At 46.0% G+C, this 23,242-nt stretch overlaps 1 protein-coding gene across 1 annotated transcript in view; it reads left to right on the top strand.

Annotated features, from left to right (window-relative positions):
- Nucleotides 1–15,071: 15,071 nt before the first annotated feature.
- The window catches only part of MED13 (mediator complex subunit 13), a 48,959-nt gene continuing 40,788 nt past the window's right edge, over nucleotides 15,072–23,242 (top strand). The window contains exons 1-2 of the mRNA XM_015880605.3: nucleotides 15,072–15,375; nucleotides 17,099–17,333. Coding sequence (XP_015736091.2) covers nucleotides 15,310–15,375; nucleotides 17,099–17,333 — 301 coding nt within the window. The 5' untranslated portion in view covers nucleotides 15,072–15,309. The remainder of the gene's footprint in view (nucleotides 15,376–17,098; nucleotides 17,334–23,242) is intronic.

The following is a 23,242-nucleotide window of genomic DNA, read 5'->3' as shown; positions in this document are numbered from 1 at the left end:
GAGGAAGAGGAGGAGCCGCGAGGAGGAGGAGGAGAGGAAGGAGCTGCCGTGGCGATACGCGGCTCGGGCGGGCGGTGCTGCCCAGCGGCGCGGCCGTTGTGCGGTTGGCGGCTCCGCGCGGCTCTGCGCGCAACACGGACACGCGTGGACGTTCCGACGTGACGCTGTTCGCGACGTTCCCGGTGACCGAGGAAGGAGGGAACACGGCGGTGCTTTGGTGTCTCCTGCTGGAGGAGTCGGGAACTGCAGCCAGAGCCGAACTGAACCCGGCCCAGAGAAATCTCAATTTGGGTTTTTTATAGGGCTTGTGAAATGCAGCATCCCTGGGTCTGCCATGGGGAACACAGCATCCCTATGTCTGTCATGGGGATCACAGCATCCCTATGTCTGCCATTGGGATCACAGCATCCCTGTGTCTTCCATGAAGAACACATCATCCCTATGTCTGCCATGGGGAACACAGCATCCCTATGTCTGCCATGGGGATCACAGCATCCCTGGGTCTGCCATGAGGATCACAGCATCCCTATGTCTGCCATGGGGATCACAGCATCCCTGGGTCTGCCATGAGGAACACAGCATCCCTATGTCTGCAATGGGGATCACAGCATCTCTGGGTCTGCCATGGGGAACACAGCATCCCTATGTCTGCCATGAGTAACACAGCATCCCTATGTCTGCCATTGGAATCACAGCATCCCTATGTCTGCCATGGGGATCACAGCATCCCTATGTCTGCCATGAGGATCACAGCGTCCCTATGTCTGCCATGGGGATCACAGCATCCCTATGTCTGCCATGAGGATCACAGCGTCCCTATGTCTGCCATGGGGAACACAGCATCCCTATGTCTGCCATGGGGAACACAGCATCCCTATGTCTGCCATGGGGATCACAGCATCCCTATGTCTGCCATGGGGATCACAGCATCCCTATGTCTGCCATGGGGATCACAGCATCCCTATGTCTGCCATGAGGAACACAGCATCCCTATGTCTGCCATGAGGAACACAGCATCCCTATGTCTGCAATGGGGATCACAGCATCTCTGGGTCTGCCATGGGGAACACGGCATCCCTGGGTCTGCCATGAGGATCACAGCATCCCTATGTCTGCCATGAGGATCACAGCATCTCTGGGTCTGCCATGGGGATCACGGCATCCTGCAGCAAAGCCCTGGAGGGGGAAATAGCACAAACATTTCTCAGGGTAGACAAAATGGGTGAGGGAGATGATGGTTTATATGAAACTGTAATGAAATTCTTGTTTATGGCCCAGCTCCTCCCTTCCATCCAGAACGTGTCATTTAGGTGATCGGGCCAGCAGGTGGCAAATGTAATTGAATTCAAGAAAATAAACAAGGAGACAGGCTGGGGACCGGCTGCTAAAAAGATGTCATCTCGTCTACTAATTAGCAGGATTTACAGGATGCTGTATTTAAAAACAGATGATTATCAATAGCTCATCTGGATCATGAAAGTTACCTCCGAGGTTCAGCTTCCCATAGCCAACACTGCTGCCACGTGGCTGCAGCTCACACTGTGATGCTGATGTGATAACAGGACCTTAAACAAACCCACACACACACACACTCCGTGGGTCCCCTCTGCTGCTGCTGCAGATCTGGATGGACGTGGATTCCCCTCTTTGGAGACACACTTTGGCTCAACAGTGAATTAATCTTTCCTTATGAACTTCCAAGGTGTTATGAAGGGCGGATGGCAGCAGGTTTCCTTTGAGCCAACCCAGGAGCCTTTTCTCAGTGTGATTCTGCTGTGGCAGAGTTGAACTCCACGCGTCTCTTCCCCGCAGATCATTACTTAATCACCACATGTGAGCTTTCATTGCCCTTTTGACAGATTGGAGCTCATAAAGTTCTCATTGAGCGGATCGGATTTAGCGTTACGCCGTTCCTTTTTATGAACAGAATAAATCAATGTTGGGTACATCCGTGTCCTCAGAACTGTTTATTCTAATGGCTGTTAAAGCTGCATTGAAGGAAACAACACGTCTCCAGGAAGGGGAGCTCTGATGCTCGCTGTTCTGCTGCAGTGCTCATCATCTGGTGGTGCTTTGGGATGCAGCCCATCTCAGACAGCGAGAGCTGCAGATGTTACCCAGAGTCACAAAGCCAGGGAACGTTCCTGCCATTATCTGAATACATTTTTAAGCACTCCTCATGCTTGCAGGTTGTTCTGTTACTGCAGTACAGAACAATTCTTGCAGCAGTGCCATCGTGTAACAGCAGCTTGTGTGGTTTCAGGCTGCATGATGGAGACATTGCACTTGGATTCAGCCCTGATCCTGCAGTCTTCTCCTTAAGATTGCATTATTATCAGTATATTCAGCTTCTAATTACATCTGGTCACATTAACCTTTATTGACAATCAGAAGTAGGCACCTCATCAGCTGAAAAACATCCTTTAAAGGTGGAACGTCTTGTTCTTGCTTGAGTAATTTACATTCACACAGCGTTCATCGCTTGGGCCTGACATCATTTGGAAGAAAAAAACAGGGCAATGCCCAGAGCAGGCTTTCAAATGCTGCACCCATAAGTGATAAAAGAGGATGCATTCCCCTCCATTCTTCTTTATCAGAGAAACTGGAAGATGTCCTCCATTCACAGTTCAGAATATAAGCCGTAGCTTCATGCTACACAAAGACTTGCAGCTTCCTTTCAAATAGCCCACAATACAAGTCCTGTGTGCTGCTCATCCAAACCAAAGCCTTGTTTCTCTGGTGACAATTGTTTAAGTGGGGCACTGTGATGTTTTCCTGGTGAAGTGATGGCTTTTGTCCTTTTTTATTGTTGTTATTTTATTCTTGTCAATCATTTGTTATTATAACTCCGTCCCTTTTGACCTGAAGCCCTATTTTTCAAGTGCTGTATTGCTCATGGGAGGAGCACGTCCCTAAGAAATCCTCCAAGTGCTGTGGTCAGAAACAAAGTGTTGGGACTATGGGAGATCTGCTGACAAAATGCTGTGGCATCGAGGAAGCAAATAGGATGATAAGAACAAAAAGAAAAGAGAAAAGGCACAGGGAAAGTGCTGATACCACAAAACATGGAAGGATCACAGAACCACCGAATCATTAAGGTTGGAAAAGAGCACTGAGACCATCCAGTCCTACCTCCATCCCATCACCTACACCACACACACCTGCGTGTCCCCCTTATGTTCACCTTTTCATTGCTTCCTTTTATCTCTTTCTTTAAGCATCTTCATTGATTCTCACTTCATTGTTTTCTCATCTGTCCCATTCTTTCCATTCTCTGTTTGCACTTTTTCAGTTGTTTTCTTTGCCTTGAACCTTCTCCCAAACCCATTTTACTCTCAGTTAGACCCAAATATACACATTGAAACACCACTTTCACCCCTTCCATTTCCACTTTTCACCCCCCAGTACCCATATTTTCCCCTTTCCTACCTAATTTCACCCCCAGGACTGGTTGATATCTGTCTTCCCCACATACTTCTCCTGCAGACTGAAGCAGGATTTGGACCTTCAGCTATTAATGATGCAAAACCAGGTAGGAACGATGTTAACATCCTTGTGGGAGGCTGTTAGAACAAAGCTGAGGTATAACAGAGGAGTTATATACAATGTAAGGTAAAGCTGTTTGAAGCCATTACGATTTTCCTCCCCTGGTTGTCTCACATTTATGTACTTTTTAGAAAGTTTCACATGGTTTTTGGGTTGTTTTTTCTTTGGTCCTTTCTGCACATGATGAAAATTGTACTGAGAGGAGTAAATTCATTTGCATAAAATTGACTGCAAAGAGCAATTAGTCCTTCATTAATATGCAAATTCAGCCCGGTGCAAATTCATCTATATATGAGGCTTAAATATGCAAGTCAGTCTTGCTGTGCGAGAAACCCAGATGCTTTTATTTACTTTGAAATTGAGGGATTTGGTTAATGATGTTGTTGACAGGAAAACTTGAATAAATTTGATGATCTCCATCTTTTATATTAGACGAGGCCCACAGTAAGAAATTACCGAGTAAAATATCAATTTTATTTGGTAATTTCCTATCACCAATCTGGTAATAAAATATAAGATACAAAGTAATAGAGCTAGATTTCCTAACGTAGTTATCTCGAGTCTTAAACTGTTCCCCAAAGATAGAACCATTTTTCTTAAACTTTGTTTATTCAGAGGGTAAAGATGTCAACATGAGCTGTATGAGTAACTCTCTGCCTTGAGACTTCATGCTGGAAAGTTCTCTCCATTGCTTGTTTCATTTGGGGAGAGCTTCCAGGTCTGGGAATTAAAAGCAGGAGTTTGGGAATGGCTGTCGTCATCTTCCATTAATTATCCACTGAGTCTCCTCAAGAGTAGCACTGAGGTCTTTGCTTTGAACCTGTGGAGTCAGACTGGACTGAACCCATGCCTGAACCCATGGCCAATTTAAGTTGGATCATACAAGCCAATTCATAAGCACTTTCCTTTTTTTTCTCTTTCTTTCCGATATATGTATGTACATGTTTAAGTCTTCCCAGCCCTCAGTAGCACAGCTTTCACACTGTCATCACTCAACACGGATGGGCGCAGAGAAGCAGGACCTGTGACTCTATGATTCTCCTTATTCACAGATGGACAGCGTGGTTTGTCCTACTCCTTTTGCCTGCCTCATAATGTGGGTTTCCCTGATTTTATCCACTGGTGCCACAGCAGTCATTCTCCTTATGGGTTCCCTTGCATGTCTCAGTCTTGCTTCCTCGGTACTGCAGACTTTTCCTCTTGCTTTTCTCCTCTGTGGTTCTCTCAGGCCTAGTTTTAGCTCTGGCAGAAGCAACCCACTCTTTTACTTCAGCTGTACGCCCCTTTTGCCAGAACTAAATCTGATCTGCCTCATCTGTGTGGCACATTGACACCTTTAACATAACAGAAATGTTCCTTGGATGAACAGAACTGTGGCAATTCATGAAGCTCTGGTTTTGACTGTCTGAGGATGAGTTAATGCATTGCACCATTTGATTCCTCCTTTTTGGCACAGCTATTTGGGATGGAAATCCTCACGGTGGCCAACAGTTCGGTGTAGCCTTGAAAGGAGAAACAACAAGCAGAAAATGGAGAGAATGGAGAATTCAGAGAATCATAGAATTACTGGGGCTGAAAAAGAACACTAAGATCATCCAGTCCAAACGTACCCCAAATTCAAGGGATGTGGGGGATCTGTTGGACTTGTTCAGGCTGTGGTTACTGCAGGAGGAAATCGGTCCTTCCTCCCCATCATGGTAAGACTCTGGCAGCCATCAGAAGACACGGTGGGCACCTTATATGTGCGGCACAGAATAGTCTTCTAATACCCTAACATCTTTGTAAGCGTTAATAGTCTCTGCCTATGCGAACACAGAGTTGCTGGATGGTTTCTCAGTAGCATCCATAGCACTCTTGGCTCTAAATCCCAAAAGAAGGAAAATATCAATTTGTGGAGTCAGTGGGTAAACAACAGCAGCTCAGCACAACCTGAGCGTGTCTCCCACCAGCTTTATAATCTTTATATTCTAAATAAACAAACGTTTCAGCCTCAGTGTTTATTAGTCCAAAATATACTTATTACCTCGTAAATTCGACCCCCCCTTCCAGTGAACACCTAATTAAGCAGCAGCATGGCGCGTGCTGTCTTAGGGGATGTATTCATAATGAAATTACATCGTGAAAGAATCATTACATACTTCAGGCATTCTTCTCCTTACATCACCAGTGTGATGAGTGGGGCACACAGTGCCCTGTTGTTCCGAGCTACTCTGCAAGTATCTGAGTGTGTGGGGGGTTTTTTCCACTTAGTAAAAGAGAGAGAAAAGTTTGTGTGTTTTTGCACTTGGGAAAAGGGAGGACCAGCGCCACTGGGTAGGCACAGTTATGCAACGTGATTGTGCAAGCAATTTTAGCTCATGTTTTCCCCCCTTTGAGGAGATTACTCACAGGAATAAAGCCTACTTACAAGATCTGGGTATTTTTTAAGGCAGTTCTCCACTGCAGTGGCAAAAAAGTGAAGACAACAGCTTTATTTGCAAGGGAGCATTCACCTGTGGGGCTTCACTGCTTCGTTGATATGAAGAAAGGGAAAATAGTGTAAAGATTTCCTTAGGGGAGAAATTTCTTTCAGTTCTCATTTTTCCAGTGCTAAGTGTACTTTCTGTACTAATTTCTACATATATTGGGTTTATCTGTGCTTGTGCTTCACCAAGGTTGTCTCTCCATCTCCTCACAACACCCTGATGGTTGTGTGCTGACAAGACTCCCCTTACTCAGTTTTCTTCTCTTACTACAGAATAAGGAACTCAGATTCCCAGCTCCTCTACAACGACGGGATTGCACAAGTTTGCACACACATCCCATGCATTCCCTAAGTGTCCCTTTTATCTCTCTAGTCCAAGTACCTCTGTTGAGTAATAATTTGAGCATGTGATCCTTGCTGACGTAGATCTGCCTGACCAAGGTGAGTTTTCATTCTCTGGTGCCCTCCAGACACCATAACCCAGAAGTTTGTGTTTCTAGACCCAACTGCCATTGGAATGTACTGCTTTATGGCTGCTCTACTGCCTTGTCCTTGGGCTGTGTCACTGCTGTTACTGCAGTTATCTGCCTTCAGATGAAGGGCAATTCCATTGGTTTCTTTGAATCTTTAGGGTCTCTATGGTAAGGGAAGTGTTTTGTTTTATCCCCAGCTTCCTGCTCTTTGAGCTCTACAAGGTCTGCAGCCTTGCTGGAATTACACTGCAAAGTTATGCCTTGGTGAGATGGGGTAATATCCAGACTGTATGTAGCACTGCTCAAACACCAATCAATCTTCCTGGAAGTTATTATGAGAAGAATTCTTTCAACTGTGCCTGTTGGAGCTTTTGATATCTTAACACACCAAACCCAGCTGTGCAGTGGTCAGATAGTTGATTTCTCTGTTTTCTTCACTATGATATTAAACAGTGGTGATTTGATTCAGCCTCCAGCTGGTCCTTCAACTCCACATCTACACTGCAGTCACAGCTTAAAGCTCTGCCTGCATTTTGCAGTCATCCTCTGGTGGAGCTTTCACATCTTCCACATCTGAGCTCTTCTGTTTTGCTGCAGAACCCTCCAAGGCTGCTTGGCTGGAAGGACACAGCTGGGCATTTTCTGCTGTGATGTGACCAGTCCACCTCTGTTGATGTCACTTTAATTGCTGGGGTTGTTTTCCAAAGTCTTCTACAGAAGGTCTTTGTAGCGACAAGCGGATGGTTTACGCTTCATAAGCAAACATAAAGAAACCGCTGCTCATTGGGGAGAGAGCGATGCAGTTACGAGTCCATCAACATTTAAGTTACAGCACTAAAGGACACATTTTGGTTGTGTTTATGCCACCACATCAAGTTTTACTCAGAGTAGAGAGGATTTTGTAACAGAAAAGACAAACTCAAGGAGTAGAGGGGAGAGAGGGAAGCTAAATGGCCAACACATTGCTCCTCTTTTTGTTTATTATAACTCTCAATGTATTGCTGTATACTCAATTGCTAACTTGGAGAGCAGCTTATCTATAAAGATGGAAACACACCATCACAACCCCCAAATCTCACCTTACCCCACACTGCAGAGCTGCAGCATTTCATGTCAGCTCTTTGAAGTTGCTGTAGTCACTCCATTTCCTAAAGGAAGGAGGTTGCCATTGAGAAACTATGCATTTTTGTCATTGTTGTTGTTTTTTTTCCTGGAGATTCTGCATATCTGCAGACCTCCCAGCTCTACAAGTCTGATGGACACTGTTTTAACTCTTCCTCTTTCTCATAAGTTATATTTCCATGGAACACTTGACTGCGGATGGGTGGTTTTATAGTCATGTGCCCTGACTTGTTTCCTCTTCGTGCTAATTACTTTACTATTTATATCCTTTTTTTTCACAAGTGACACCATTTTGGGTGCCTCACTTTGCATAGCACTGGGAGAGCCAAAGGTGTTTCCATTTCCAGTCCTTTGCCCAGCTCTTCTGGCTGTGGATGATGCAACCTGTTAGCATCTAACAGGGAAATAACCACTATTTAAGGGAGAGGAACACAAGGATGAGAGAGATTCCCCCTGCAGAGTTCTCTGCATAATTGCTGATGATGTTCCAAGCCACTCTAATGAAGTACTGCCACTCAGTGTGCTCTTCTTGGAGGTTCGTCTGTTGCACTTCAGACAGAGAGGGGTCTTGCTATCATTTGTTGGATTAAACAGATCTCTTTCTTGTTCTGACATGTTGTAACTCACAAATGGGGATTGCATGAGTTCCATTGCAAAGTGTGAGACGTCGAACTACAAATGGTCACCATTCATCTCCAATTTCAGAAGAGAAACATACAGTGATTAAATTCATTTCTGTGCTTTAAAGTAATTTCCACTTATTTTTCAGGAAATGCCAATAATGGGAAAAATCTGAGGTCTACTCCATAAGCACATTGTAAGGCTTTTGCTTCTGGCAAACAAACCCATCCATTGTAGTGGCATCCAGATCTGACATAGACTCACACCTGAATGAAGATGGTTTGACAAGTTCTTCAGTTGCCTTATTTTTATCTGTCAGCTCAATTTTTTAGAGTATTTTTAGGGTATTTTTTCTGATAGGGATACCTCCCATGAAGGTTGTCACACCTGGTCGTAACATCTTTACTCATATGAATTAAGCAAATTCCTCTCTGTGAGCAAAAGGTTGAAGATCAGACACGCAGTGATGATTTGTTTTGGTTTTCCTGCTGCAGATTAAAGGTGTGTGCGCAGTCATTCATCCCATTCTGAAGATGATAAGTGCAATATTTTCACAGCAGAGTTCTGTCCAAGCCATGAAATGCAGAAAGATTTCTCTTTGATGGTGGGATGGTCGTATCTTTTTCTCTTTCCTTCTTCCTGAACAGCAGCTAATGCTGTGGCCAGAAGCAATAACATGTTAGATCCTGAATGTCAGCACCCCCAGAGATCCCGACGGGACCATTCATGTGCATTCAAACGCCTTAACCAAAGCTGACACCAAAGAGAGCAGAAATTCTCGTATTCCTCTTCTTATCGCCATGCATTGAGTTCAGCTCTTCTCTTACAGGCCTCTGATAAAACTGACATCATCATCATTGGACAGAAAAGCATTCCTGCAATAATCTAAACAGAGCAGCTGAGCATCAGTGTGCCACCGACAGATGTCTCTTGTGAAAACAGTGCAAATCCAAACTATGTTTCACACTGCAGTTATGGACACATTACAAACATTGTAAGATTTGTAAGTATGTGACTAATGAGAAACAAACAGTGCCCCTAATCTAATCTCCTGTGGGAGTATTGCTGTTGTCTTTTGTAATTAAAAAGTAACTGGTCTTCTAAATTCATGCAACTATATGGCATGGCCTTATAGGAACACATGGATTCCTGTAACTGTGGTGAGCTATTTCCAAGAAGAATACATAGTATTAATGTAAATGCCCCGCTGTACCATTTGTATACACACTTGCAGCATCACATACAGCACAGGTTGGGGTAACTTTGTCAGATCTCATCATATTGCTAAAGCCTGACAGGCATTTCTTTTCAGCAATGATATTTATAATCTTTTGCCAGTTGTTTGGTAGCGGTGACTCTGCAGATGAAATGGCTCTGGGCATTCAGCCATTTTGAGGTAGTTTAATTTGTTAAAAATTATCTTCCTTCCCACCCAAGTCCCCTTGAAACCATTTGGAGAAGAGAACTGTTGAGCAGTTGCCAACAACAAGGCCTGCTGAGACCTCTGTATCCTCCCGATAGAACTCTGAGTGCCAGCCGGGGCTGCTGGCACAAGCCTGAACTCTGCACTGCTGATATATTTCCTTCACGTGGGCCAATTACAATAATTACCACTACAATAGCTGAGGTTTAAGCAGTCATTCTCCACACCATACCTCAGGTTGCTGGCACTGTATTCCATCCTATAATCTCAGTTTTCTTTGAACTAATTAAGCAGAAAATAAATACTTGGAAAAATTGGGAGTCTGAATGGAAAGCAGGGGCTCGATGATGGCGTTCTTCTTCATGTCGTGCTGCCTTTAAGCTGCATTTCTTTCTTTTTAGTCTGTGGTTCTAAAAGGTGGCACCTCTTGGTCCACAGGGATGAAGGAGGAGATGCTGCAGACCATCGACTCTCCATTGACTCCTCTCTCTGACAGGGGAATCTCTTTGAGCGTGAATGAAAAAGCAACAAACAAGAACAGAGCAGGAATAGAAACAAGATAGAAAACCTCATGTTTGGTGTTTTGTTTTGCTGCATTCCTGTCCAAATGAAGACTTCTGACCAAAGGGGAAATTACCCATCCCTTCCTTCCCTTGGATGGATGTTTCCCTGTGACTCTGTTACCGGGACAAGTGACTATAACAGCCCAGTTCCCAACAACTCCATTGGCTTCAGTATAAAGCAATTCCATCATCCCACCCCCACTCTGTCCTTTCCAAAGCACTGGTTAATATTTAAATCTGAACGGTAGCTTTTCTTCTTCTTCCTCTTTTTTTTTTCTTCCTAATCAGGTGAAGTTTATATTGCAGAAAGATTAACCCAGAACAAGCACAACCTCACTTGGCTCTATCACTTGCAATACAAACCCAATGCAAAATGTATACACAGAAATTCATGGTAAATTTCCTCAGTGCAGCCCTCCTCTGGGGAGGGGAAAGGGGAAGAAGAAGGTGGCTGCATGTGACAGCTGCTAATGCTGCCTCCTAATGCACCTCTGGAAGTTGCAGAGATGAGAACGACATGAGAAGCTCTCTGAGAAATGGCATATTTCCATGGTTCCTTTTTTTCTCCACCATTTCCTTTCCAAATCTGCCTCCCCCCCCCCTTTTTAAGGAGGTTTCGTTTCTCAAACAGCTGCTGTGTTCAAAGGGCAACGCGCTGCCTCACGTCCAATGTTTCCCATTACCTCCGTGTCTTAATGTCATTGAGTGCTTGTGTCACTAGGAAGGTGGTGACCTGAAGGTTCTGTAACCCAGGGACAGGAAGGGGATGAGTCCTGAAACACATCTCCAGTTGGTGGGTTAGTTTTGCTTCCTCTTTTGGCAGAGTTTTCTGCATTCTTGGTCCTATATTTATACTCTGCACTTGGCTGTGTTGGGGTCTTGTAGAGGTATTTGTTGTGCTCACAGACTGGATCCTAAAGTGCATTTTACATATGAGGGCTGCTCCGAAAGTAATGCCTCCTATTTGTTCACACTGGCCCACAGCTTGAAAGGTGGGTAGTAGTGGTACAGCACTACGGGCTGAACCTTCCCACACATGGACATTCATCAGCACTTGCTGAGTGTTCATGGGGACCAAACAGTGGATGTGAGCACAGTGATGTAATGGCCATGTGCTTCAGCATTAGCAACAGTGAGAATGGGGCACCTCTGCGGTGCAGATTGTTGTGTCTCCATGGCATACAGGATGTTTTTCATCACTGGTGAAGATGCAAAACTAACGCTGGTGAATGTGTTGCAAATCGGTGTTTTGTAGCTGAGATTTTGCTCTGCCAAACAGCATTACTGAGCCCTTTGAGGTAGTTTCCATGGAAATAAATAGGAAGCATTACTTTCGGAGCAACCTACATAGAGGCTGTATTCTTCTGCGGACTTGTGGAGTGAAACAGTGCCCAGACCTGCACTAGACGCTGGGTAAATCTCCTCCATACACTATCGTGCATGCAGGCAAGAGCAATGGATTCTCCTCCAGTGATGATTTGGTGTCACCCTATTGGTGTCACCCTATTGGCACCTACTGGACGCCCAGGGAGTGGTGGAGTCCCATCCCTGGGGGTGTTCCAGGTTGTTCACATGTGGCACTGAGGGACACGGTCATGGTGGGGGTGTGCAGGGCATGGCCTTGGCAATCTGAGGGCTCTTGGCAATCATTTCCAACTACAGCAGTTCTGTGATTCTATGAAATGAAGAGGATTGTATCTACTAATGCCAAATGCCTCTCTTATTCCTCCTGAAGTGTTGGGTTCCTCAATGGAGAGGTGTAACCCAATAACACTGCACTTCTCCAAGCAGCAAGAATGGCTCTTCTGACCAAAGCTTTGGAGGCCTCTCCCTGCCTCTTGGTGGCACAGAACAGCCACCGCAGAGAGAAACCCACCACATGAAAAGGGCTCTATGTTCCAACGAGGGAGTGAACCTCCTGCGATAAGAATACTCTGCTGCTATTTAGATAAAGAGAAGGATCCCTCGTGCCTACACCGCCGTACAAAAATAGTCCGAGTGTGAGTAAATCTCCAAAGTTTCTCCCCATGAAAACACCCATCGGCACAGTTTTCCTCCCATCTCACCGTACAGATGTATTTATAGAGCTCTTTCCCTCCCACTCCCCCAGGCAGGAGGTTGCCACTCGTCTCCTTTGCCAGCCCTGAAATACTTTGCCGTGCCTTTGAAACATCATCGCGTTTCATAGCTGCGATGCGGCGCCGGCTGCTGCGGGAGCAGATCAGGTTTTCATGTGAATGTCATATTATTAACAGTGGCATTACAGCTTCCCCTCTCTCTGCAGGCGCTCTGAAATCCAACTTACTTCACCAGCAAAATAAGTCAGCAAAGGGGGATGTAAAGTTTTACCTTCTGTATAAATTCAGCAATGAGTGTGGAATAGGAGAGGGTGAAGAGGATGAGTTTGCTTTATGAGGATGTTTTGAAAGTAGATTTTGCTGTGGCTGTAGGAACTTAATATGGAATTATCCCTAAGTCTTGTGCATGGGGACAGAGAAACCAGCACACTATAGGCTGCACTAAAAACCAGCACACAGAATCACAGAATTGTAGGGGTTGGAAGGGACCTCTAGAGATCATCAAGTCCAACCCCCCTGCCAAAGCAGGCTCCCTACACCATGTCACACAGCTCGGCGTCCAGGTGGGTCTTAAATATCTCCAGATAATGAGACTCCACCACCTCCCTGTGCAGCCTGTTCCAGTGCTCCATCACCCTCACTGTAAAGAAGTTCTTCCTCACATTCATGCAGAACTTCCTATGCTGTACTTTCATCCCATTACCCCTAGTCCTGTCCCCACGCGCTACTGAAAAGAGACCAGCTGAACAGACACCTGCTTTGCCTATATGGGCTGCAGTAAATGGAGAAGATGGTGATTTTGGAGCACGGTTCTGACACAAAACTAGAGCTCAGACAACGGGCTGCGATTTGGAGCCCGCATTAATAGGAGGAGAGCACCCCTATGGCTCAGGGTGCGCGCTGAGAGCGGGGCGGCGGGATTCGAACCTGCGTCTTCAGCCTCCTCTGCTGCAGTGCGCGGTACGGCCGCTAGATGGCGCTGTGAAGCCGCCCGGTGTCCGCGGCGCGGCGCCCTGCTTCCCCCGGCGGCGACGGCGGCCATGGCCGGGCGGACCCACGTGACGGCACGTCGCCCAATGAGCTTGCGGCAGGGGGCCCCGACTTTCGTCCCTGTGTCCGCCATTAAAGAAAAAGGGGCTCAGAATTACACGGCGGGAGGATCGTGCCCTGAGCCCCGACCCGGCCGACATTCGACATGGGGGACACGCGCTGAGGGGGGGCAGCCGGATGATGAACACGATGCCGCGGCCGGGCAGCCGCCGACAGAGGCACCGCTGAGGGACAGCGAGGAGGAGGAGCAGAGCCGGGGGCTCCGGGGCAGCCCAGCAGCAGCGATAATCAATCAGCGATCAATCAATCAATCAGCGATCGATCAGCGTCCTTCAGTCGGGGTTGGGGGGTGGGGGGGCTCCGAGCCCGTTCCCTTCGTGCTGAGGAGCACAGCCCGGGGCTCGGCCGCCGCCTCCCCGCCCTCCTGACGAGAGACTTCATCCAGAGGAGGAGGAGGAGGAGGAGGAGGGGGCTCCTCCGCCCACCGCCCCCGCGCAGCGCCCGGAGCCCCCCGAGCCCCCCGCACCTGAGGAGAGCGGCGGCAAGAGCCCCCCCCCCCTTATTCCTCCACACACATCCCCCCCATCGCAGAAGAAACCAACCGGCTGAAGATCATCATTTGATATTTTTATTCTCCCCCTCCCTCCCTCTCCCCCCGCTTTTTTTTTTTTTCTTTTTTTTTTTCTCTTATTTAACCATTATTTTTTAAGGGACCAGTCCCTCCTCGCCTTCCTTCCACCTCGGGAAGGAATTGGGGGGGGTGAAGGGTTGAGGCTTGTGAGGGTTTCGTTGCGGCCCAGAGGCCCCTCGCTGCCCGCCGTGACCCGGCGCCGGGTTGGGGGGGGTTGGCCGCCCCCTGAAGACTCAGCGATTCCCCCCGACGGCTCCATTGGGACGCTCCGTCCGCGCCCGACGAGACTCCGAGGGCCGCCCGCAGTTCCAGCCCCCTCCCCCTCCTTCCCCCCACGGACGGATTCTCACCCTCTCCACGATCAGCGCTGATTTCGGGGACGGGGCCGTTTCCCCCCATCCCCCCGAGGAGACTTTTGCGGCCTTTCCCTCTCCAGGATCTCCCCCTTCCCTTCCTTTTCCTTTCCCCCCCCCCATCAGCTCCCGCAGATGGTTTTTGGGGTCTCCCCCCCCCAGGACGATCTCCTCTCTTCGGCCTTCTCCAACCCTTCCGGCTCTCCTCACCGCCGGCCCCTCGCGTTTGTTTTGATGATTTTACATTTTTAATTTATTGACAATTTTTTATTATTATTATTTTTTTTTTGGAGGGGGGGAAAACGAAGAACCCCCCCAACCCCCCTCCTTTCCCCCCCCCCCCCTTTACGCACATATACCCTGTTGCCCTCGGACTGCGAAGCCACGAGCCCAGGATCGGGCCCTACCCGAGCGCTGCGCTGTTGCCCCTTTTCTCCCCGAAGGAAGAGGAGGATTCATTACCCCGTTGGATTATTTATTTCCCCGCGATCAGAGGAAGGAGAGATGCCGGCCGGGTTCTCCCATTAACCCCCCCCAGGATTCGTTACCCCATTTTCTCCTGTTGGATACATCACCCCTCCAGAAGAGGAGCGGGGATTGATCCCAATCTGCGCTGCGTTACCCACCGCCTCCCTCTGTCCTCCCCTTTGCCTCCCCTTATCCTCCACCCCCCTCCTCCTTATTTCATATCCAGACGAGAAAACGCTCTGAGTTTCTCTTTAAAAAATAATAACAATAATTTTTAACCCCCTCCCCCCCCCATTCCTCTCTCTTACACCCTCCCGGGTTATTTATCCTACCACTATTCCGTGTGTGTGTGTGTGTACGTAAAGCCCTTATTTAACTGCATTATTATTTGTGCGTGTGCCTCGCCCCCTCCCCCGTCCCCTCGCAGTGTCTGTCTCCCTCTCCCTCTCTCTCTGTCTGTCTCTTTCTTTCTTGTCGGAGGCTGTGGGATAATGGCGTGTGGGTTGTGGCTGTGAGGATGAGTTCCTGCTTCGTGCCGAACGGGGCCAGCCTGGAGGATTGCCATTCCAACCTCTTCTGCCTGGTGAGCGCCCGAGGCCGCGCACACGCGCGACGTGAGCGGAGTGGGAACGGGAGGCGGCCGGGGGAGGGGAGGAGGAGGCCGGGCAGTGGCAGCAAAGCAGCCATTTTTAGCAGAGCTTCTGCTGGAGGAGCCCTCGGAGCAGGCCCAGCCGGGCGGCAGCCCAGCTCTCTCCGTGCCCCCCCCGCCGCCTCGCCTCGCCCCTCCCTCCGCTTTCAGCCCGGGCTTCGCGGCTCCGGCCCTGCCCTCAACTTTTTGGGCTTTCTTTTACCTCTTTACTGAAGGGAGCTGTGCCTTCTCCCCTCGGCCAACTTTCTCCTTTCCCTCCCCGCTGCACGCATCCCACGGCCCAAACCCTTCTCCCTGCCTTTAAGCCACCCCCCGCCGCCTTTACCCCGAGACCCCCAAGCACTCTGCAAAAGCCTTCTATGCGTTGTGCACCATTTTGTGCTCTTTATTTTTCCTTCCCCCCTCATTCAACCTCAGTACGAAATTGTTGGGATTTTTTTCCTTTTGGTAGCGCAGATTGGATTTCATTGGGCTGTGATGCAATTTGGGTGCTGCACTCACCTCCTTCATCAGCTTAATGCAAATCGGCCGATATCAGATGGCTGCCCGATGTATTTTATCATCATTATTATTGAAATCATTATAAGTAAAAGCAACCATCGAATCAACAAAACCTGTGCCAGGCTGTGGGGGCTGCTGGATGGGGGAACCCCTTTGGGGCCTGCACCCCATTCTGCTGCCACCTTTGTAAATCCAGGCTGTCTGAATGTCAACTGTTGCAGCCCCCGTAGCTTCCATCTAAATTGTTTCTCCTCCTCAAGGTAGAAGGCTGCCATGTTAGGTTTAAATGTTGCAGTGATTCTAGGTGGAAATCAGTAACTTGTTGGCAAGTAGCACCTCGCCTCCGTGCTGCCTTCTTGATGGGAACTAAGGGGCATTGCAGCCCCAAAGGGCCTTAAGGCTGAAGTGCTTGAGGGGGAGAAGCTCAGTGTTAGAACTTAGTGTGGTGCTGGGATGGGGATAATCCAGGAATTGTCGCTTTCCCTCTAGGTATGGTGGTAGCTCTTCGCTCTATAAAGTCGGATGAAGCTTTGCCCAGAAGGGGATTTAGTGGATCATAACCAATGATGTGTAATTTAATGAGAGAAACAGGATTTAAATTCTTAAAACGTGGGGTGGGAAATGAAAAGCGTGATGGCTCAGAGTGAAATAAGTGAGCTTGAGGAGCTTCCTGCACACGATAGGGAATTTTACAATAGGGAAGCAGTGAAATCTTCTGAAGTAGCAGAGGAGTGGCAGAACGTGAGGCTGAGCTGGGTTTTTTTTCCCTATTTCCTGTATCCTCAGAGTAATCTTGGATTTCAAAAGGCAGCGTAAGCAGAAGTGAGCATGAAGTGAGTGGTTATTTGCTAAGGCGAGCGCTTCTAAGATTGGACATTTGGAGCCTGCAAAGAATTAGCTAATTGTCGCTCGTTTTTCTTTTTTTGTTTTAAATCAAATGGGATTTTTTTTTCTCTGTCGCTTTAAAGCTGCAGTGAAAACACTCAGCTCTTGCTTTACTGCAGCTATTAGGAGATTTAGAAACCAGGTGCCTGGTTATTTCCAATTTACCTTCTCAGGTGCGTGGAGCTTAGAAGCGTGGTTCCTGTTACAGCCGGCTGTTTCTATTGGGGAACATACCCCGATATCTGATGGTTTCTTTTTTTCCTTCCCTTAGGCTGATCTAACTGGGATTAAATGGAAGCGATACGTATGGCAGGGTCCAACGTCTGCCCCCATTCTCTTTCCGGTGACGGAAGAGGACCCTATTTTGAGCAGCTTCAGTCGCTGTCTGAAGGCAGATGTGCTCAGTGTTTGGCGCCGAGACCAGAGACCTGGACGCAGGGAGCTGTGGATATTTTGGTGGGGTGATGACCCCAATTTTGCTGACCTTATCCATCATGATCTCTCAGGTAGGAAGAAACGAATACCTTCTTTTGGTCAGTGCTGTTACTCCTGGTGTTCTCCTGCCAGCCCTTACAGAAGTCTGTGTGAGATAAACTGTTGTCTAGAGATAAGATAAATGTATTCCCATAATCTACAACTTTGATTTTATGGTGATAATGGGAAGAACTGTCAGAAGCCAAATTACGATGGCAGCGCAGATCAAACAGCTTAGGTGGTCCTGGTCTGCTGGGTAATAAAGAAACAAGTTTTTCCTCCCTACTTTCTTCTTTTTTGTGGAGGGTGGGAGGAAATAAACAAAACCATCAGTAGGCCTATGAATTTTGGTAACTTCTTTGGGCTTCTTGTGCCCAAGGCTGTGCCTGTGATTCAAGTGATGCCTTAAACGTGTTCTGATCAGGTCCATTTTGTTGGGTAACTGGAACTTGAAAATTCAAACTGAATCCCATTTTATTATGTAATAAAAATTGTAGAGGTTTGGGCAATTCTGAACCTTGGGGAGTTGTTTGGGCTGGAAATCAAGTTGTTGGTGGGGAGGCCTCAAAAGAAGACAATTTGCTTCATGGTTTTGTGCGAGAATCCTTAGACCTTGTGTTTTCTCACCCTTTACCAGTGCTCTGAACCCATGTATGCTTTCAAACTTAGACCTGGTGCTTCTGAAAGACTTAACAGTATCTATATTTCTCAACTATTTGAGACTTGGCACTTTCTTTTGAAAACATTTACTTGTTGATGTCAGTTCCAAAAGTATGATAAGCAACTGGAAAGCAATGTGATGAAATTCAGCATTCAGACAATGTGTAAATCTGTTGGTGAGACTACACTGATTCAGGGTGGAGGCGGGGGTGAATTGCATTGCCGTAACTTCCTTTGAAATAATGTACAATATTTGAGTTACTGAAGTGTAAAATGAGACCAAGGTTTGGTGACCTGCTGACCAGACATTGTTAATGCTGTGTTTGTGGATAAGCTGAAGAACAAACATGAATTTGAAGTGCTGCTGAGGCAGGTGACTTGAAATGATTTAACGTGTGGGTTTTGGTACCCGTGATGGGATCTGGAAAAGAATCGACATACTGAGATAGTGCTTATTTGTTTGAATATTAGGCTTCAGAGTTAGGATGCTGCTGGTATTCCTGTCTGTCCTGGAAATAAAAGTTCTGCATCTTTAAATGTTATCGGTGTTGTAGGTTGCTTGGTATTTCAGTGCATTGATGGCTTCCTTATTTTTGCCCTATGAGTAACCTCGGTCTTGACCTGCAGGAAACATCCTTTGTACGGCTGAGATGTAACTTAGACTAAAGGCTATTTTTGGCCTGGGCCTGCCCTGAGCAAAGACCAACTGTTGTGGGAGAGTATCTGTAGAACTTGTGTGCAGTTGGCTGGTGAGATTAAAGTGAGCCCGGCGTGTTACATTTGTGTCCGTGTGTTACAAGTGAAGCCATTTGGAGACTTTGTTTCTGCGCTAGGTGGCCATCCAAATCTTGTCTGAGCAGCTTCCATTCTGCGTTCCCTTGAAGTCTATCCACTAATGTTGAGGTACCTTTTGAAACAGGGTGTTCGGTAGCTGAGCTTTTAGGTCAGCTTGTGTTTGTATTTAGGGATGTGCTCTTCTGTGCAGGTAGATAAGCACCAAGGGTGATGAGTGTTTATCAACTCCAAACCCCTCCTATGCAGTCAGGGAGATGTAGCAGTGGGTGAATGTCTCCCAGGGCTGTCTTTTCCATTGCTCAGGTCTTGTCTTTGCTCAGGTCTGCCCTTCCAGATGGGTTATTCAATATGTTTTGCTGTTAAATACTTGTTACCTGTGCCCATGTGTAGAGGTACCGACATCGTAGCTTTAGCAGGAAATTTTCTTTGTCTCATCTTAATTAAAAGGGGATGCTATAATATATTAGTCTGTTTGGTTTTTACATGACCAGAAGCTCTGATATTCAACAGCTGAGTTGTCTGAGGAGTACCCACATCTGCACTTTTTTTTCTCCCCCATTACACAAAATCTTAATGTGAACCTCATATAGGAAAGAATTACAGCTGAACCCAAACAATGTTATCTGACCTTTGTCATAGACCTAATGGATTTTTTCATTGGTGGACAATTTCTCCTAGTAATTCACATTGCCCTGTTCTCCCAATGATTGCTTGTCCCATTTTCAATGGAAAAGATAAATTACTTCCTGGCTGAGGCTTGTTACCTTCAAAATTGATTGGAAATTGTTTGCTGCTGATGGTTGAGGTGCTGCCTCATTTAGAGTTTTTCTCTTCAGTAGGAGAGGAATTGTCCTAAAGAACCGGGTGCAGGAGTGGAGTAGGAGCAGCTTCCTGCTGCTGGCATGTCTTTTACTGCCTACACATAGGGAAGGGGGGCAGCTTTGGTTTTGGCTTCCTTTGGCATGAAGCTGTGCCTGTTAGGGAGAGGTCAGTACTTTGGTAGTGTTTTGATGATTTCTTTGTGACTTGTTGTTCCAATGAATAATGGATGCTCAGTGTCTGGAACACATCTCAGTCATCAACTCTCAGTACCTGAAATATGGCAGCCTTTGAGAATCTCTTCATCCTCTGCAGAAGCACCTTCCCAAGATCACTTCAAAAGGGAACATACAGTTTTGTGGGTGTACATCTGTGCATATCAGATAAAAAAAAGATGTTTCTTTCTTTCTCTCTCTTCAGCCAGTATGTTCTAGAAGTTCTGCCTTTGCCCTAGAGGTATGTCTGAATGACTGCTACTGGCTATATCTGGATGCTCGTATTGAGCCTTGGGTAACAGTCTTGTTGATGGTCAGGGATTGTTGTTGCCTGGGGGCATGTCAAAAGGAGACTTGTTCAGAGTTAGTAATTGATCAGTATTATTGACTTCACTCAATCATTTCTCTCTTCCTCCCCTAAGAAGCTACTTATTGTATGTATTACCAAAAAACCCATCGGTCTGTTTTTCCCATAACATAGCCAGAGGCAGACAGAAGTTAGTGAAATGTTATTTTATCCTCCAACAACCTCAAAGGTTACGGTTCTGTTGTGACGGTGAGGCTTGATTATAGTAATTTCTGCAACTCAAACCTTAACATAAGACAGATTGGAGCATTTCAGAAGGCACTGATCCCTCACTGGTCTAATCAACAGTTGTTGTTTTGATTTGTTTTTTTATTAGATAAGTTTTTTCTTTTTAAATTCCAGTGAAGTGCTTGCCTATATGTTTTTAAATTGGTAGAATTGGTAGCAGTTTCAAACCTGAGAACAGTTGGGCATGAATTATGCACAAGACATAGTCCCAAGGAAATGGTTACGTTTTGATTAATGCTTGGGTAGGGGAAAGCTTCAATGTGCCATTGACCTTCAAGTTGCATCTTTGAAATGGTGAGCAGTAAGATGCAGCTTTTTCCTTCTGGTGTCTGTTAAATCTCATTAATTTACTTTAGAGTGTTTTCCTCGTGTCTGTCATATATCGAGTTAATCCGTTTTTTGTTTGCTGAGCAGTCTTCCTCCCACTTCTGTGAAGGATAAATGTATGAGCATAATGCTGGTCTTAGCTCCGTGCTGAGCCTCCAGGAGAGCTTTAAGGAAGGAGGAGTGAGGTCTGTGTGACAATGGCTTGTTGCTGATCCTGACTGGGAAAAACAGCAACAGCAATGGCAGTGTGGGCTTCTTTCTGTGTGTTGTCTGGTTCTCGGTGTTATGTGCATTATAGGTCATATCCTTGTCTCCAAACAGATCTGAGAGCAGCTTGGTTTGTGCTGATGTCAGCATCGGGTGTCTCATTACTTCTAATACAATGGAAACCGGAGTCCAAGCCAGTTACCATACTGTGAGCTCTGCAGAAAAGCCTGCTGCTTGCAACTATGCAGCAAAGTGAGCTTGGAAAACAGCTCAGCTGGTGGTGTGCTGGTTTGGTTTTGTTTTTTTTAGATACCATTTGCTTCCTAAACCCATTTTACTACTACAGCTACTATGAAAAGGATGCGCATTCCTTAAAAATTCTGCAACTGGTGACAGGTACAGCATCACGTGCATAACATACCTGCATAGATGAGAGCAGTGAGCCTGCATTGCTGAGGGTGACATTTAACAATTTATCTGCTTATGGGGTTACTCAAAGGTGGTGTGGAGGAGGATATTAATGAAACACGCAGTGAGAAAGGTGTTCAGCTTTTACTTGGTTATGGCCATGCCATGGGTCTCTGTGCAAGGGAGCTTAGAGCTAGCAGATTCTGAAGGCAATTTGTAGGCAAGCATAGTTATGTACTTACAAAAAAGGTCATACCTTCAGGCTTTTAATGCTTAGAAAACAAACCGCTTTTGCTGAGTAGAAAAAGCATAGAATGCATTCTTGTGGTGCTGGTGAAGGGCTCATGCTGACTTGTAGTGGTGCTGAGTATTCTGAGGATGGTATTTGGGACAGTAGCTCATGTTTTGGCTTGTCTCTCAGTTGATGAAATTTTGCAACAAGTTTGGATAACTGGAGTGTTTTCAGTGAATGTAGATGAGATACAACCCTGCAGAATCCAAGTAAGAAAACATATGTTGAAGCTGGTATTGAGTTCTAGTTAGCAGCTCTAAGCACAAATTGGTTCTTCTCACTTAGTTTTATAAGGGATATAGGCCCTGAAAACTATTTTGCAGTAGGTTAGCAGGATAATTCTTACTTCTGAACAATTTAATTTCCTCTTAAAGTATTTGGAATTTTCAATTCTTTCATTCTTTTAAAAGGAAATATCACCCTGTGTTACTATCGTGTAATTACAATATACAGCAACAATTGTAGTCTGACACTTTACATAGGAAGTGGGATTTGATCGTATAAATCAGTTTTGCATCTGTCTATTTCTATAATTGGCTTGCTGTCAAATGGTGACAGAAAGGAAGCCCGTGAAAGTAAACAGTGCTTTATAAATGCTTCTGAATCGTGATATGAAGGAATGGATTTTTTTTCCTTGTGTACTTAAAGTAATGGGAGGCGGGGGGGAGGGAATGGAGCTTAAGTCCACAGTGTTGGCTTGACTTTAGGTTCAGGTAAAGCAAACTCTCCACATAGTATAAAGGGAGAGGAAGAAAATTTATTACAAGAGCACAGTTTGTGTAAATGCTTGTCTACGGGGTTGGTATGTATGCTACAGAGCAGTGACTGAATCGGAGAGCAAGAGGACTAACCAAAAGTATTTGTAATGAACAACAAAAGGTTTGTAACCTGTGGATTACCAGAGCACTTGTGTGGGTAACGCTTGTCTGAAGTAAAGCTGTGGCTCAACACCTCTTAAAATGAATCAGCGACTTATTTTGGTCTATTGCTATTATCGGGTTGAACATTTACTGTTATTCAGTCTAAGAAAGATTAGAAGATGAAACCATCTCTTCCTTTCCCTCTCACAAAAAGCATTTTTTTATGGTTTATTTATTATGATTCCTATTAAATAAGAGGGTTTTTAAGATGTTGAGAAACAAACATTTAAATAAAGAAGAAAAACATGACATAGGATCAGACCTCCTGTGTATTTCTCTCCTACCATCTACCAACAAAATAAGAGGGGTGGGGGTGGCTAAATAGACTTTAAAACAATGCAGAACACTTACTGCTGTTTTTCTGCACTAATTTGAATAATGCTCTGAAGTGAGAGTATCTTTAACCCCCATCCTTTCCATAGCAAGTGTGTTGTCAGTCCCAGGTGTTTCTGATCAGCAGGCATCTTTATAGCAGGCTGTCTTCAAATTCTAGAGATCTAATAGTGATTTGCACCAGAGCCTTACACTCACCCCACGTAATATGCTCCTCTTTTGTAATTCCTAAGAGCTCTCCTAGCTTAGTTTGCCGCTGAAACAATCTTGTGGCAAGTTCTTGCATGCAAACTTTTGTTAATAACTTGGTTGTCAGCACAACTATTAATGTTAAATGGAATTCTCAGTGCTTTGTAGTATCCTCTGAAAA

Source organism: Coturnix japonica, chromosome 22 (assembly GCF_054131305.1).
Source record: "Coturnix japonica strain WE chromosome 22, WE-NBRP24, whole genome shotgun sequence".
Taxonomy (NCBI): domain Eukaryota; kingdom Metazoa; phylum Chordata; class Aves; order Galliformes; family Phasianidae; genus Coturnix; species Coturnix japonica.
The sequence above is the reverse complement of the archived record's forward strand: the minus strand, read 5'-3'. Positions and strand labels throughout refer to the sequence as shown.